This window comes from Trachinotus anak, unplaced genomic scaffold, assembly GCF_046630095.1.
Source record: "Trachinotus anak isolate AG129_WGS33_773 ecotype Australia unplaced genomic scaffold, CSIRO_AGI_Tana_v1 ptg000007l, whole genome shotgun sequence".
Classification (NCBI taxonomy): domain Eukaryota; kingdom Metazoa; phylum Chordata; class Actinopteri; order Carangiformes; family Carangidae; genus Trachinotus; species Trachinotus anak.
In genome coordinates this window covers 21,957,091-21,972,586 of record NW_027273858.1, presented here as the reverse complement: position 1 = coordinate 21,972,586, position 15,496 = coordinate 21,957,091, and the positions used below count along the sequence as shown (strand labels likewise).

The 15,496-nt window shown below is 39.8% G+C and overlaps 1 protein-coding gene across 1 annotated transcript in view; it reads left to right on the top strand.

Moving 5' to 3' along the window:
* Nucleotides 1–15,496, top strand: part of b3gat2 (beta-1,3-glucuronyltransferase 2 (glucuronosyltransferase S)) — a 66,917-nt gene that overhangs the window by 45,099 nt on the left and 6,322 nt on the right. Inside the window, exon 3 of the mRNA XM_071481448.1 lies at nt 6,999–7,147. Within this exon, the coding sequence (XP_071337549.1) occupies nt 6,999–7,147 (149 nt within the window). The remainder of the gene's footprint in view (nt 1–6,998; nt 7,148–15,496) is intronic.

The window sequence follows — 15,496 nt, the reverse complement described above, 5'->3', positions numbered from 1 at the left end:
TGTGTGTGTGTGTTTCAGCCCCCATGTTTAACAGGTTACAGCAGACACACTGCCTGCGCCTCATGGCTGCATCACATGAGCTAGAGATTCATCTCACCTGCTCTGAATGCATGAGGTGAGCGTCAACAGACAGAGAAAAGACCTGCTGATGTCATATTGACATCATACCAGCAATACTACATAAAACTGACACCTTTCACTACAGTCGTCTCTCTCTAGGCTGAATCGGAATATTTCACAGAAATGAAAAAAAATATATATTTTTTTTTTTTACCATTTTAGCAGCTGCATGTTGAGACAACAACATTTTAGAGATATTTTCTGTAAAAAATAAATCAGAAATTAATTTATAATAAAGAGAAATCCAACAAAGAGTAACCTGCAAACTCTGTGTGGAAGGTTAGAGCTGGCAGATGTGCAGCCAGTGTGAACACACACTCAGCCGCCACACACATGTAATGCAGGCAGTGTGTTCCTGATGTAACTCTGCCCCAATAGCTCCTTGGCCATAAGAAAGTGGCAGAATCCAGATGGACTTGCAGAGTGAGCCGTTCGTCATCTGTACCCTGGGCTGATCACTTTCTGATCAGTCTGCTATAGGGAGTGAAATGTTCAGTAAGGCAATACTTAAACCTCATGTGTTTCCATGGAGATGAATTGAACTTCCTGACACTGTAACTCATTTCAAAGTATTTTCTGCACAGTTCTTAACAGTACTAAAAATTTCTGCATGATACAGTACGTGCAGGTCTGGTGCATCACAGACTCTTTGCCTGAGGCTCCTCACACTGTACTGTGCTGTACACACTGTAGTGTCCACAAAGATGCACCAGCACTTTAAGTGTCCACTGACTGCCTGTTTATTATGGACACCGGCTGCGTCAGTATTTTTTAAGCTGCTCTCTTTTCATGTTTTTATGTCACACGTATAATATGTCTTTTGTTGCATCCTGATCTGTGGAGTACAGTATCTTGCTTCCATGTATTCTGAATTGCATATTATGGTAGAGACAAATATATCTGATTCTGTGGACAGACAAAATCGAGCTTTGGTTGAATCGTGGATTTACTGTGGAAACGCACCTGTTAAAGTATAGATTCACAGGTTTTCATGACTGTCTTAAAATAATAGGCATGTGACCATACGAACATTAAAACAGGTTTTACTTGCTGTACTTACTCCTCCTGTACTGTATTGGCCTCTGTGATCCTCCAAACAGGTCTTTTCTTAATGCACTGTTAAGGGACGAATTGCACAGTCCTTGTTATGTGCATAAATATATTCCAGTTTATCTAATGCTATTATGAGGCTTTAACTCTCTGAGATAATCAAAGTTTACTGGATATCCTCTAAACCCCTCTTTTTGTTTCTATCCCCTCACAGCAGCTCAGCATAGAAACACACTGAGTTCATAGTAAAGAAAGTGTAAGCTATAATCTTAAAATAAACTTACATATATTGTTTCAAAGTCTGTATTGGTTCCTGGCTCTTGTAGGATAGACTTGAAAAACTGTGAACCTTCCCTTAAAGTGCAGTAAAGACCAGACGTTTGGATTGGGCCAGTAAGACCCCTGACCAGAGACTTTTTTGGCACCAGGAACCACAGTTAGACTCCAGTTACACCTGTCAAACATAAGTAAAGTTCCCTAGCTCTGGAAATTGTTATGGGCCCCTGGAAACTATAAAAAAAAGCTATAAATAGACAGTAATCTCAGACAGTTTGTACAGACAAAAATCAGCTCATGCAGATCAAGATAGTTGTAAAACATCCACTTTGACTTGTTGATTACTTCCTGCATGTGCAGGTCCTGCACAGAATGATGAACTCCAGGGAAATATTGTGCCTCCACCAAGCATAACGTAGCATTCAATAGAAACAGACAGTCATATAGGTCAGCTGGAGCGGGTCAGGACTAAAGTGGGACAAAGTTAGTGCAGAGTCCGGACAGTAGCCTCTTGGGCAAACGTGGCTGAGCGAAGCTGTGATCTCCATATCACAGAGGCTGGCTGCAGGGTAGGAGATGTCTATCTTGTAATTGCTCTCACATCTATCTGCTCCACCTGAGCTGCATTTATCTCTGTGATTAGCCTGCGGTATCTCACACACTGCAGTAATATACATGATAGCAGTCTAACCTAAAGAGCGCATAGGTCTTATAGCAGGTTCTGTGCACGTTTGTGTCGGTTTAGTCAGCGTGTGGCGGTTAAAGCTTTGAGTAAAGGCTTTTTACCCTAGAATGCCATTGAAAATTGTCCAATTTAAATATATGTATAAAGGTACAATCTATAAATGTTAGTTCTGAATAAATCTTCAAAATGGCTCCCAGCCTCATCCGTGTCTGTGTGTAATAGTGAGGGCAGGATGAAAGGGCACAGTGTGCTTGCGACAGTTGTCCTGGCCTCAAGTTAAACCCATAGAAGAGTGATAAGCTGAATCCGTGTGCATATCTTCAGCTTCTCTGTGTGTGTGACCCACGCTGACACTCACATTACTCGGAGGACTGCTGTCTGGAGAGCTGCAGCCTGGAAAATGCTGCTCAGGCAGGGGGGATGGGGAGAAGAGAGGAGGCAAGGATAGTGAATTACTGGGGGTGAATTCCTACACTAATGCACTGATTGCCAAGGCGTGCCACCCACTAACAATTTGCATAAATAAATATTCAGTAATTATGGCGAGACCTTGAGCACGGAGGATCACAGCAGTTTCTGAAAATATCCTCCTGTCATGCTCCAAACTGGAAACTTCAGCATCCCTCAGAGAAATATTTACTCTGCTTAAAACGCAGCTACACCTACTGTTTCATTTTAGCTGTTTTCATCAGTCATTTAAGGATTGTACTAATGTTTTAGACCATTTACTACAAATTACATACGCTTTAAATTACACCATAGGGTGTAGATTTTTCAGTGTGTTTTTCCTACCTCTCAGATTTCAGGTTGTATGTATATTAAACTGCAGAGACTTGAAATTTAATTGAGATAAGAAAGCTGAGTGATTTAGATTTTTTTTTTTTTGATCAACTTACATTATGCTTGTGTAACGTAAAAGCACAGATCTGCGACTTCCGATTCGGCCAAACAGCAACCTTTAAAATTTAACAAACCACATCTATAGTATGTGTGCTCCCACTTATTTTCCAGGTTTAAATGAACATTTTGAAAATTTCACATCTTCTCTTATTTATTGACAGTGAGACAAAGATCAAAAACCAACCTCATATCTGTGCATTAAGTCTGGAGGCGATTAGCTTTGATTAACATAAAGATGCAGCAACTGGTCAGGCTAGTTTGCTAATTATACCTCATTTGTTTGATCCGTACACAGACGATAATGTAAAAACGACAGTTTGCAGCTTGTTTACCTGTTTCTTTCTTTAGTTCATCCATCCACCGAGCAAGAGTTAACACCTAAAACCACACATTGTTGCTTTTACATTACTGAGTGTGTATGAATTAGACTGAACAAGATTCAGAATAATAATGAGTAATCTTTAGAGGTGTTTGTAGGTGGATGACAGGCTGTATCTTTTCCCCTGATCTCTGTTGCTATGCTAAGCTAGGCTAGTCACCTCTTGGCTCCACCTCCACCCTTGACATGAGAGCTGTATTGACTCTCTGTATTCCTCTAACTTCCAGCAACAAAGGTCATGAATAAAAAGCTGTATTGCATACACAGCCTGAGGAGGTAGGTTTTGGTCGATGTTACTGACTGACTGAGTGATGAATTTACACCATTGGTCGGTGGCCAAGTGTTGTTGTGGTTTCGCCACTGACCACTGTTCTCTCAGAATGATTTGGTGCTGCCAACACCTTTGTCACTAGATTAACTGACTTTTCACACCTTCTCTAGTGACTTTTTGTGGGATTTTGTGAGATGATTTTAACAGCAGCTTGGAAATGGCTTTGAGATGAATGCTGGTTAACATGTTGTCTTAATGGACCACGATTCAGTCACTGTTTAATATTTGTTCTGTTGCCTGACAACAGAAACAGAAAATCATGAGAACAGCTTTATTGTGAACTCGGCTGCATTAAAATACTGTACATGTGAGCGCAGGGAGGAGGAGAGAAGCAAATGGATAAAGACCTTGAAGTAGACTTGTTGTTGTATGTTAGCTTGTTAAACTTGACCTCAGCCAAGTGATGTGAGAGTGACACAGACACAATCACCTACTGTAATAAGACCTGGTAAAACATATGAATGTTTTATTTATTAGATTTATTGAATAAATACTTTACATTAGTATGTATTCATATTGTAAGAATTTTAAAATGTACCCCAGGCTGCTAGTGTCCCAAACTTTGTCTCCCAGGTAATTAACTTCCACTCAAATGCATGTGAACGTAGGTCTCCTCCTCTGTTCCTATTTCTGTCTGCTGACTCAGCAGGAAGGCTGAGAGAGTTACTCAGCAGGCAGAGTGAAGGGGAGAAGGTGCTGATGGGATCTGTTTTCAGCCCAGTGGGGGTGTCCTGAAGCTGCAGTGTGGGGTCTTAAAGGGAAATAACACAGAGGACAAGAAATCATGCATACCTCACACATACCAGCAAACATTTATGAACAGAAAGAGAAGCATTCTTGTTTACAAGCTCACCATCTTCATCACTGTGTGAGTTTTCCTTTGAGAATAAATGTATTTTACAACGCTCATAGACTGGTCTGTGTATTATGTGCACAGCCACAATGCCTCCAGGTAATGCGGTCAGTCAGTCCCCCGCTTTGATCCACACCGAAATGTTGGTTGAAATACTGGATACTAGATGCATGGATTGCCATAAAATGATATATGATATTCTTGCTCCCCTTGGTATGAATTTTAATGAGTTTGATGATGAGCTGAATTTTCATCTAGTGCCACCATCAACTCCCAGGTGAAATTTCAAGCTGGGCGATGCTTTGGTTTCATGTCCATCAACCTCAGCTGTGTTTTGTGTTTAGTTCTCATTAGCAAAATGCTAACATGCTAAACTTAGATGGCCATCATGCTAAACCTTCCCTGCTATAAATGTTAATATTTGTCATTGTGAGAATATTAGCGTGCTGACATTAGCATTTAGTTCAAAGCCTGCTAGCGTGACTGTAGGAACTTAATAATTCGTGTTCAATGCAGGGTGTTCAGGTGAGTCCAGCCAAAAATACCTCTGACTGTTTGATGTTTGAGGAGTGTCACCGCATTGTCAGATGAATGCAGACGGATGTGGCGTCCCCATGGCCTTACCGTTACATTTCTGAAGAGGTGCACACAAGGTACGGCATAGTCTGATTCAGTGGATGTAAGCTGTGGATATAAGCTTGTCATTGGGAGCCTATTTCAGGTGCCGTTCTCCTCGCTTTCCACTTCCCCTGGCTAATGGCATCTTCAAAATCCCCTTTGCTCTGGGAAACAAGAATGAAACAAGAATGAACTGAAAATGAAATGTTTTGACCAAGATTTGGATCATGCAATCACACAGTCGATATACATGTTTGCTATTTTTGTGGTGTTTTCTTTGCAGTCAGCTATTCTTTTTAATGACAGTGCTTAGTTCCCCACAAACTGTAAGTTCCCCTCTGACACTATTTTTGCAGGGGCACTCTCACCCGACCTCTCAGCTATCTAGTAACAAACGTCTGCTCTGTAGATGAACCGGAAGAGGCCAAGCTGTCAGTAGCATCACATGAAAATAAAAAAAACAACTGGCATCTAAACTGGAAAAAAATGCAATGCACAGGTCAATCCTATTAAGAAGATGGCCATTATCAGCTTTAACAGGAGGTCTCACAATTGTCAATTTCACTTGTTTTCAAAACAACTTGAGGCAGCTGCAGATGCGCACAGTCCTGAGGAGCAGTAGTCAATAAAAATGCAAAATTACTTAATGTGGCAATAACAATCACACCAAACACAGACAAACTGCAGACAACAGAGGCCACAGCGTCTCATCATCAGCCAGAGTGACCATTCAGAAGCAATTTATATTCATAAGCCAACCATGGTGCTGCTGTTCTTTTCTGGGCACCCGTCAAGTGTTTTTCCGGGGTCCACATCTCCACCTCTGAGCAGTTTGTTCTGTCAGTGAAGGAGCAGCCGGAGATGGAGGAGAAATGATGTAAAGGAGACTCATGATGGGTCATAGTGTCTTGGGCTCTTACAACACATCAGATGTGTGAATGACATGTTCTCCAGTGAGTACAGTGCTGAATGGTTAGCTTTAGCTTTTGTGTTTAGTTTGTTGCCTTTGCTTTGTATCTGATGTACAATGAACAAAATATAAACTCGATGTTTCTATTCCCATTTTGCATGAGTTGAAATAAAATTTCTAGGATTTTTTTTCTATGCACACAGAGTTTTTTTTTTTTCCTTAATTTGTTCACAAATGTGTTTAAATCCACTTTAATGAGCTAAAATATTCCAACTGCCTGGCAGGTGAGGTATATCAAGATGCTGATTACACAGCATGAACAGTGTGTCTTGGGCTGGTCACAACAAACGTATTTAAAAATGTGCAGTTTTATTTTGAAAAGTCTTAAATCTTTTATTTAAACTCATGAAAAACTGGAAAAAACAAAACTGTTGCATTTATATTTATGTTATAGTGTATCTAAAATGAACTTTTAGATAATTGGACTCATTAATTGCAGCTATTAAAGTTATGGAAAATCTTTCTCTCACTTTCTATCACAGTGTCTTTCTGCTTTCAAAATATTTATATAGGGACAGATTTTTCTAATTAGCATTTTTTTTCTAATCAGACCAACCACTAATCCTCACCTGTGCTATAACACACTGCAATCATGAACATTTTGACTTCCCTCTGACTCTCTCGTGCTTTCCTTCTCATCTATAGCACAATTATCACAGGAGAACGGAGACCCCTGTGGTAAATGAATTTCATATCAGCCATATCACAGTCATTAGATACACTAATGTACTCTTTCATTTTCTGCTGTGATTATAATAGACCTATAATGTGCTTTTAATTCATGCTAGCTAACACCCCCCCCCACCTCTCCCTCAGGTTTTGCAGTGAACCTCCAGGTGATACTGGCGAACCCCCGGGCACTGTTCAAGCGGCGTGGCTCCCAGCCCGGGATGCAGGAGTCCGATTTCCTCAAGCAGATCACCAAGGTCACCGAGTTGGAGCCCAAAGCCAACAATTGCACCCGGGTCAGTAACCAGGCGCCACTGTCACCATGGCAACAGATTGAAGGTCCTTTTGACTATGTAATAACGTCAGACAAGGATCTCAGTTGCTGCTTGCGGCTTCATCCTCAAGTCAAGGACATTTACCATTTGTGCTTTATAATGGAGAGTGTTCAGTTCTCTTAGGCATTTAAACAGATACATTATTCTGATATTAACAGATAAACAAAGTGAGATCCAAATGTCTTTAAATGACAAAAAAATCCACATAAGCAGATTCATAAAACAACCATTCTGCAGATTCTCATTTTGTTTGTGTGTGTGTGTGTGTGTGTCTGTGTGCGCGCACTCACAATGTGTATTTTGGGGACAGAGGGTCCCCTCTAACACCAAGCAAATGTGTCTAGTTCCTTTAAGATCAATATTCAGATTTTCAGACAGTAACTTTCTCCACTTTTAACATCATTAGTTGAGCAGTGCAGGATGAAGCTTGACTGTCATTTTTACTGCATGACCTGACTGTGATGATATGTATGAGCTGAAGTTAAGGACAGTCTTTAAAAAATGTATGCAAAAGAGAGCTTTTCATATCTTCACTTTCACCTGAACCAATGCAGCACAAACATAGCTCCTTTTTGTCTATAGCCTTCTCTTTTTCTGTCTGAGAAATCTAATATCACTCATTTCAACCTCCTCCCACAGACGAGCCCCAGCTTTTAAAGAGCAACTCAGAACTCTGTATTTTAGATTGAACATGCCCCCGTCACAGGTTCAAAAAGGCCATTCAAACCTTCAAACCCAGACACACATGGCACTGCCACGCGCCCCATGACCACTGACACTCAGAATTCATAGAAGCGTAGTTATGTTTTAAAGTCTGTTCAGCTGATGACAGCTCACATTTCACTCGCTGGAGCCAAACTGACACTGAAATCAGTGACAGTGACAACTTCACTGCCGGCCAAGGTGGAGGCTTAGAGCCGTTTGGACTGCTGAGCTAGCTTAACGTTAGCTTAGCAAGGCTTTAGCAGATACAGCTGACATGGAGAGGGAGTTGATCAAATGACTGTACTGTAATCATAATTTACTTACACATAAAAGTGGTTTTAGTTTTACTTTTTACCATAAAGAAAAACATGGAGGGTGGAAAATGTTTTGTGTCTGAACACTGAAACACTGAAACAGAGCTGTGTGACTGTTGATGGTCCAGGTCAAAACACAAATCATGCTTTAGGCATGAAAATATTCTGCTGTTTTTCACATGTGAGGAGTAAATGGTAACAGGAAATGATTTTACACTGAAAATGTAAACAGAAGATTTCTAACAATTTGTGGTTTAAGCCTAAATCTAAATTAGAATTCAGATATTTTTGTGCTATAGCTTTACACACAGTTTCTGTGCCACCTCTTTCCCTTACAGTTGCGTTTTGAGGGTCAAAGGTCAGACAAAGGCAATATGTGGTGTGTATTTCCTATAAAATAAATGTGATCTTTCCCTGTTTCACCCCTCACAGTCACAGCTGTGTGACTATGCAGGGCAGAGTTGATTGGTTAGATAATAAATATATCATCACACTGCACTGACCTGCATATTGGAGGTAAATGACACAGACTTGGGTTTAATAAAAGCCTGATTTATCAATCTTAATCTAGCATTTGTGTGTTTGTGTATGTCTGGGCCAGATATTAAACTGCAGTTATAATAATGGCCACTATCACAGCAGTAGCTCTATACGGGGCATCTCTCCCCTCTATCGACAGCATGAGTCATCCTTTAAGCTGGTGGCACCATCTAAACTTAGACACACACAGCTTGAATTGGATAGAAATGACGTTATAGCGCTATCAATTCTAGTTGTGTGCTTAGACAGCTGAGATCGATGCAGCTCATCTCAAATTACCACAGTCCCTGTTGGCACTTGGTTTTATGAAGCTACTCATCCTCATGACAGCCATCACAGAGCCGCCTTAAAGGACTTTTTGTGAGAAATGGATTCTATTACGTTTTTACCTTTCAAGGAACGCATGAGCTGAAAGTGTCACAACCCAAAACAAGAGCCAAGACTGAAAGGGGAAAGTTTTTTTTTCTTGTTTTTTTTTTAGTCGCGATTAGACTTTCATGTCATTATCTCCTGTGACATCATGTTATTAATCATTTCCTGTTTGGGATTATTTTGTCCTAACCACTCAGCACTGGTCATCTTATCATCATTTTCAGTGGACATGGACATGCTTGGGCAGCACAGTGGTGCAGTGGTTAGCACTGTCACCTCACAGCAAGATTCTGGGTTCTGGGCTCGAACTCGTGTTTGCATGTTCTCCCGATGTCTGTGTGGGTTCCCTCCAGGTACTCTGGTACTGGCCACATTCCTCTGACATTTGATATATATATATGGGCATTCTTAATTCATGGAGGATTATCCCTATAAAAACTGCTTTACGATAAGGTATCTAAAATCTAACTTTAGGACGCAGATGAAATTAGATTCATGACATTCATGCTTCCGAGGTAGATGAGGCCCACTGATGATCAGGGGTGTCACAGTGTGAGTAATGAGTTTAATGAACTATTCAGAGCCTCAACATTGGAAGGGTCATTAGTTTAGAATTTTTTTAATTAGATTTTTTTTTTTAATTATTACAACCATTTGAAAATTTAATGTTATAGGCATCATCAGTAGATTATTGTTGTGTCAGCAACGGAGCCCTCTGAGAGGTGTGCATCCTGCAGTCCACTCTCACAATATCAGACAAAATTATTTTTGGTAATTGCTGATGGTAATGCTTGGATCTTCCACAATTATGTATTTCTAAAATAAAAAGTAAGGCAATAGTTGCCTAAATGATATCATGCAGTCATTTGCAGGAGTTTACACTGAAACTAAGTAGTTCATTTTACCATATAGTGTTGGTATTAGGAGTGTTATACAGTATTGAAGTAGTAAGAATACCCTGCTATGATAATATTTTGTTTAATACACATTTACCTTGTAAAAAAAAGGAAAGAAAAAAAAGAACTCTAAACTCTACTCTTAGTTCCTAATTGGCAAATTCTGGATCAGACTTTGTGCCCCGCCCATCACCACCTGCTTGCTCCAGGTCTCCGGGTGAAAGAGCAGAGTGTATGAAGATGGTTCGAGGAGGAAACATCAGAGAGACTCAGCCGCATGTTTGAGCCTCAGTCAGACCCAGACTCAGACGAGGAGCCTGTTGAGACCAGAGTCAGAGACTAGCAGACCGATCAGAACAGTTAACATAGTTAGCGTCTTATTTGTTTATGCTGTTTGTTAGCTTGTAACTGGCAGTGGCTGACACAGTGTTAGTGGTTGTGCTAATGCAAACTCTCGCTCTCTGTACTTACAAGTTTTCAGGTTTATTTAGCCCCGCCCCTTGTCCCCACAACTTGACAGAATTGGTTCTTCAGGTTATGTGAGGTATGAATCCCTGACTGTCTGAATCTGTGACTGTGACTGATTATTTCACTCATGATATGTCTTGTATTACGTAATATATATAAAAACACCATATGGATTTTAACAAAGTTAAATGCTTGATTTTCATCAGAGGAGGTCTTTAATATACTTGTAATATAAATTATTAAGAGGCAAATTTAAACTTCAGACTAAAACAGAACTGTGGATGTTTTTCTACCTTTGTCTTGTATACGTAACATGAATGAATACTGTTATTTCTTCAGCCTTAGCCTCATAGTCATAGTGTCAGGCAGCAATTGTACAATATGTGGAGAAATAATATACAGTATACTGAGATTTCAGCACTTTTTTCCACAGATGGGTTCTGTAATATTTGCTTAAACATATGTTTTGCCCAAATGATTTCATCACTGATTATCCTAACAAAACACAGATGCCTGTGTTAAGTCACTGAATTAGTTAATTGTAGATAAGGGATGTGTTAAGAGGGAAAGGGAGCTCAGTGGGACAGAATATGGTCCAGGGCCCAGTTTTTCATGCTACACCACTGCTGATGAAAAGGCTCGACCAGCACCAAATGTTCCAGTTCAGTCCAGTAATTCTGTATTGTGGAGAGAGGTAGACAGAGCAGCATCTAGGGTTCACCAGCAGAGCATCTGATTTTAGTTTAGTTGATAAATATTTAGGTCATTAGAGTGAGTAAACTGAATCATTCATTCTGCTAGATGCTTCTTTCCCTCCATTACACTGCAAACTGTATTTTCATTCTCTGTGGAGATGCTTTGCCTGGAATCAACAGATGTAAAATCTAAATTTACTGGTTCACTGAATGTGTACAGGTCACATCACTGCACTGTAAGTCCCTGGTGGGTTGTGGTAAGTGTTTCCTGCTGGGAATAGGATAAAGACCCCCGGAGCTGCTGGATCATCCTTTTACAGCTTGCTGCTGCTGCTGCTGCTGCTACAGACAGCTCTGTGTTGAAACTGTCATCATCATTATCAGCCCCATTACACTAATGGAGGTGCCCTGCCGCTGATATTAATACAGGCCATTAACAGGCTATGACATCATCATTCATCGCCCAGCACTGCACAGACAAGAGGATGTGATCTCAGCATTTATCACGTCACAGTTACAAAAGCAGTGGGATGTGACATCATCACTCATTAAGCCCATGTTGTGCAGCTGGAAGATGTGACACGACTCATGAAGTCACCACTCACACAGATTCATGTAGCCGAGATCTGACATTGTGTAACTTTAGAAAACACAACACACTGGAGTTTTGTACCCAAATCGATCAGTGATGATGTCATCTTAAACTGTACATGATGACATCATCATTGGTTGATTTGGGTGCATAAAAAGTAACATTATTAATCATTTTTTTTTAATTTTTTTACAATGAGGAAATAACAATATTAGGCATTATGTAATAATATAACGTGCATAGACAATTAAACCATAAATATATTTAAATAATAACAATAATAATACAAACATCATAATATAGATAATAGTTCATAATAATGGATTGTATAGATTGTATTTGATATTTGAGGTCTACTTGGAATAAATAGAGCTTCAGTACTGCTTTTTTAAATTTTTGTTTGTAAAAAAGGAATTTGTAATAATAATAATGATAATAAATTAAAAGCATCATTATAGTAACATGTCACATGTCACAATTTCATGAAAAATAAAGTAGCTTAAATTATTCTAAAAGAGCGTTCACACTACTGCATTCATTAATAAATGAACAGCAATTTCTCATTTTTAGGCAAAGTACACAAGTATCAGATACGTTTTTGTTAAGTGGGAGTTGAAAGGAAAAAGTATATTTTAATTCATTTTCTTTCTGAGAGTTTCATGAAAAGGTCAAAACCATGTAGTTCAGCTTAGCATAAAGAGGTTTAACTAGAGTTAAACAGTTCACCTGGTTTTGTCTAAAAGCTCATCAAATGACACGTTGCACCTTGTTCATCTAACTATATGAAAACTAATGTAAGTTTTACTTTGTGATTTTAGAGAGAGTTAGCTGAGATACAACACATTCCCTCTGTTTTATGCTAAGCTAGGCTAATGTCTCCCATTTTGTGAGTAGTATTGATCTCATCAAGAAAGCAAATATGTTGCCAAAATATCAGACAATTCCTTTTAAGTGGACTTTAATCATGACAGGAAAATCATTATATGAAAATAAACATTTAACCCTGGTGACTTCCCCAGAGTGCCTAAGGTGACATTTCATTAACTGGCAGAGTCCACCAGGAGCTGATTTAACCAGAGAAGTCAGCTGCTTGGGGCAAATTGGAAACTGGAAACAGACTCGTATGATAAGAAATGTCAAATAGATCAGATAAGAATAAATTATTACTGTCATTATCACATCGTCATAATTTATTAATGTAAAGACAAAGATACAGTGAAATACGTAATGAAATTAAAATGACATCATCAATGTTTGTGCGGTTCCTGGTTTTGTTGGTCAGTGCAGCTAAATCCTGACAGAACTGTAAACAGCTGACCTTCTGCACATGGTGCGTGATAGATTTTAGCAATTCTTAAGGTTTAGCAATAACCTCAGCCACCTTTGGCTGGTCTGAACGGTTGTGATTGAAATGATTTGGTATCGATGGCCCCTCCAGCAGCTGTGACACACCCTAAACTCCAGGCTCCATCCACTTTGAGGAAGCTATCTAGGATCAGATCACAGCACCTGGATCACCTTGACAATAGAGGCCAGAAAGGCTCATCTGATGGCCAGGTCAGTATCTGGAGACGACTGACAGGAGCTGTAATGTAGTTAGAGCAGGAGAGTAATGGCAACAGACAGCAGTGACAGGGCAGGAAAGGAGGGGGGGGGGCAGGAACAGATGGAGACAGATGATAGCACAGGAGGAAAAGGAGAAAGGGAAGAGAGGAGGAGAGGAGGGAGCACAAGCCCATATAGAGAAATGGGGGATAGGTGGATGGATTGATTGAAGGTGGAGGAGACAGACTGAATGACAGAAGAAGGAAAAGGGACACAGGGAGGTCTGCTGGCATGGACTGAAAGATTATATCACTTCTATTTCATTTGCATCGGCTCTCGGGTTTCTACCAAACTTAATTTTTATGTTATTAATGAGGCTAAATGTATTTCTGACCATTATTCGTTACAGTTGTTTGGTCTGGTTTGGGTGATCTGATCCTCCATACAGCTTGAGTGCATTTCCGAATGGATGTGATGCATTTTATTCTGTCCGTCCCATGAAAGGATCATTTTGACTTCTTACAACTCGGTTCTTGAGATTAAAGTTCATTCTTAACTGTTAGGTCTGGTCTAATATCCTATATTGTGATATTTCCCACAATATGCAATATCATTTCATTTTATTTCATAATATTTTTATTTATTTTCTTTTTTTTTTTTGTGCAGTTTTGCACAGTCTGCCTTGTCTGACCCTCATTTCACTGTCTTGTTACATTGTGCGTTGGCATATAACAAATAAAACTTTGAACTGCACTGAAACAACTGAAACAGATACAATAAGAACGTATAGTTACTAAACAACAGCAGTACAATTATGTTATAACACCCACCTTCTGGCAATAATATCATATATCACAAAATCTGGGGCTGGACTGCTCAGGCCTACTGTCCACAGAGACAGAACAGTTCACAAAATCAGTCTTTCAAGTGTTTAGAAAAACAAAATCTATCATTCTGTAACAACTGAGAAAGCTTGGTCTGCTGAGGAACATTGTGTGATATGATAAGAAGCTCCAGAACTGCTACTAAAGGACCCAGCAGTGTGACTGTTTAATCTGGTGTGGTTTTTGTATTGTGGGCATAATTTCAGGAGCTGTCACGTTTTCACAAAGATCAAGTTGAAATAAATATGAACCACATGATTTGTTCAGATTAATTGAAAAACAACCAACAGGCTAATCCTGTAAATAGACGCAGTGACATGGTTCTGCTCATTCATGTTGTTTCTGTGTGAACAGGTGAAGTCAGATTGTTAGTGATGTTATGTTACTGAAAGGCAACAGTTTTACAGTTTTACTTTCATTTTCTCATCTATGGTGAATCTGAGGTATTTTCACACTTTTCTTCTCAGATGGTTTGGTTTCACAAGTTCTGCACAACATGCTGGTTCCCTCCACCCCGTGTCTCACCACACTCGCCACAGATCAAAACTACATGCATAATGCATAATGTGCATAATGTGTTATTTTTACTAATGTTCAGTTTTAATTGTTTCCTGAGTTTCAATGGCAGTTTGAAATTTTAATAAAAAAGGACATTATTGTTAATACTGGTGATGATGAGATTGTACTCACTAAGGAACATGACATCTTTGACATTTTTCAATCCTTGTGCATCCTTTTAAAAGTGGACCTACTGGACAGAAATGTCCCTCAGGACGCACAGGGGTTAAAAGACGGGTCCAGAAACACAAACAGTCAGATGATCAAATAGGTTTCATACAAACTCTCTGGTTGGAGAAACATATTTGGAAGAAAAAACTGAACAGTTATTATCCAAACTGTAAACATCCATCACAGTTTGGTCCAACTCTGACTTGCTGCACTTGCTGTAGTTATGTGCACAGCTTTCTTCGTCAGTGAGGGATTATTACCTCAACCAAGGAGGTGATGTTTCACCCATGTTCGTCAGGATAACACAAAAAGCACTGAACTGACGGGGGGGTGGGGCATTGGTCAGGGATGAAACCAGTTCATTCATTATGAATTTCAGTTTTTCTGTGAACTCTGGTGCATGTTGTGTGGCGGCCCTCCGGCTCTGACATGGCCTCTAGTGTTGTCTTGGCCTTGGTTGCTGCATGTGTTTTGTCACATGCAGCAACCATGGGGGGGTGAGGGGGGTGGGGGGTTGAATTAGTGCAACTGGGTGCACCTGGCAGAGTCCATCCAGAAAGCATTGAAGAT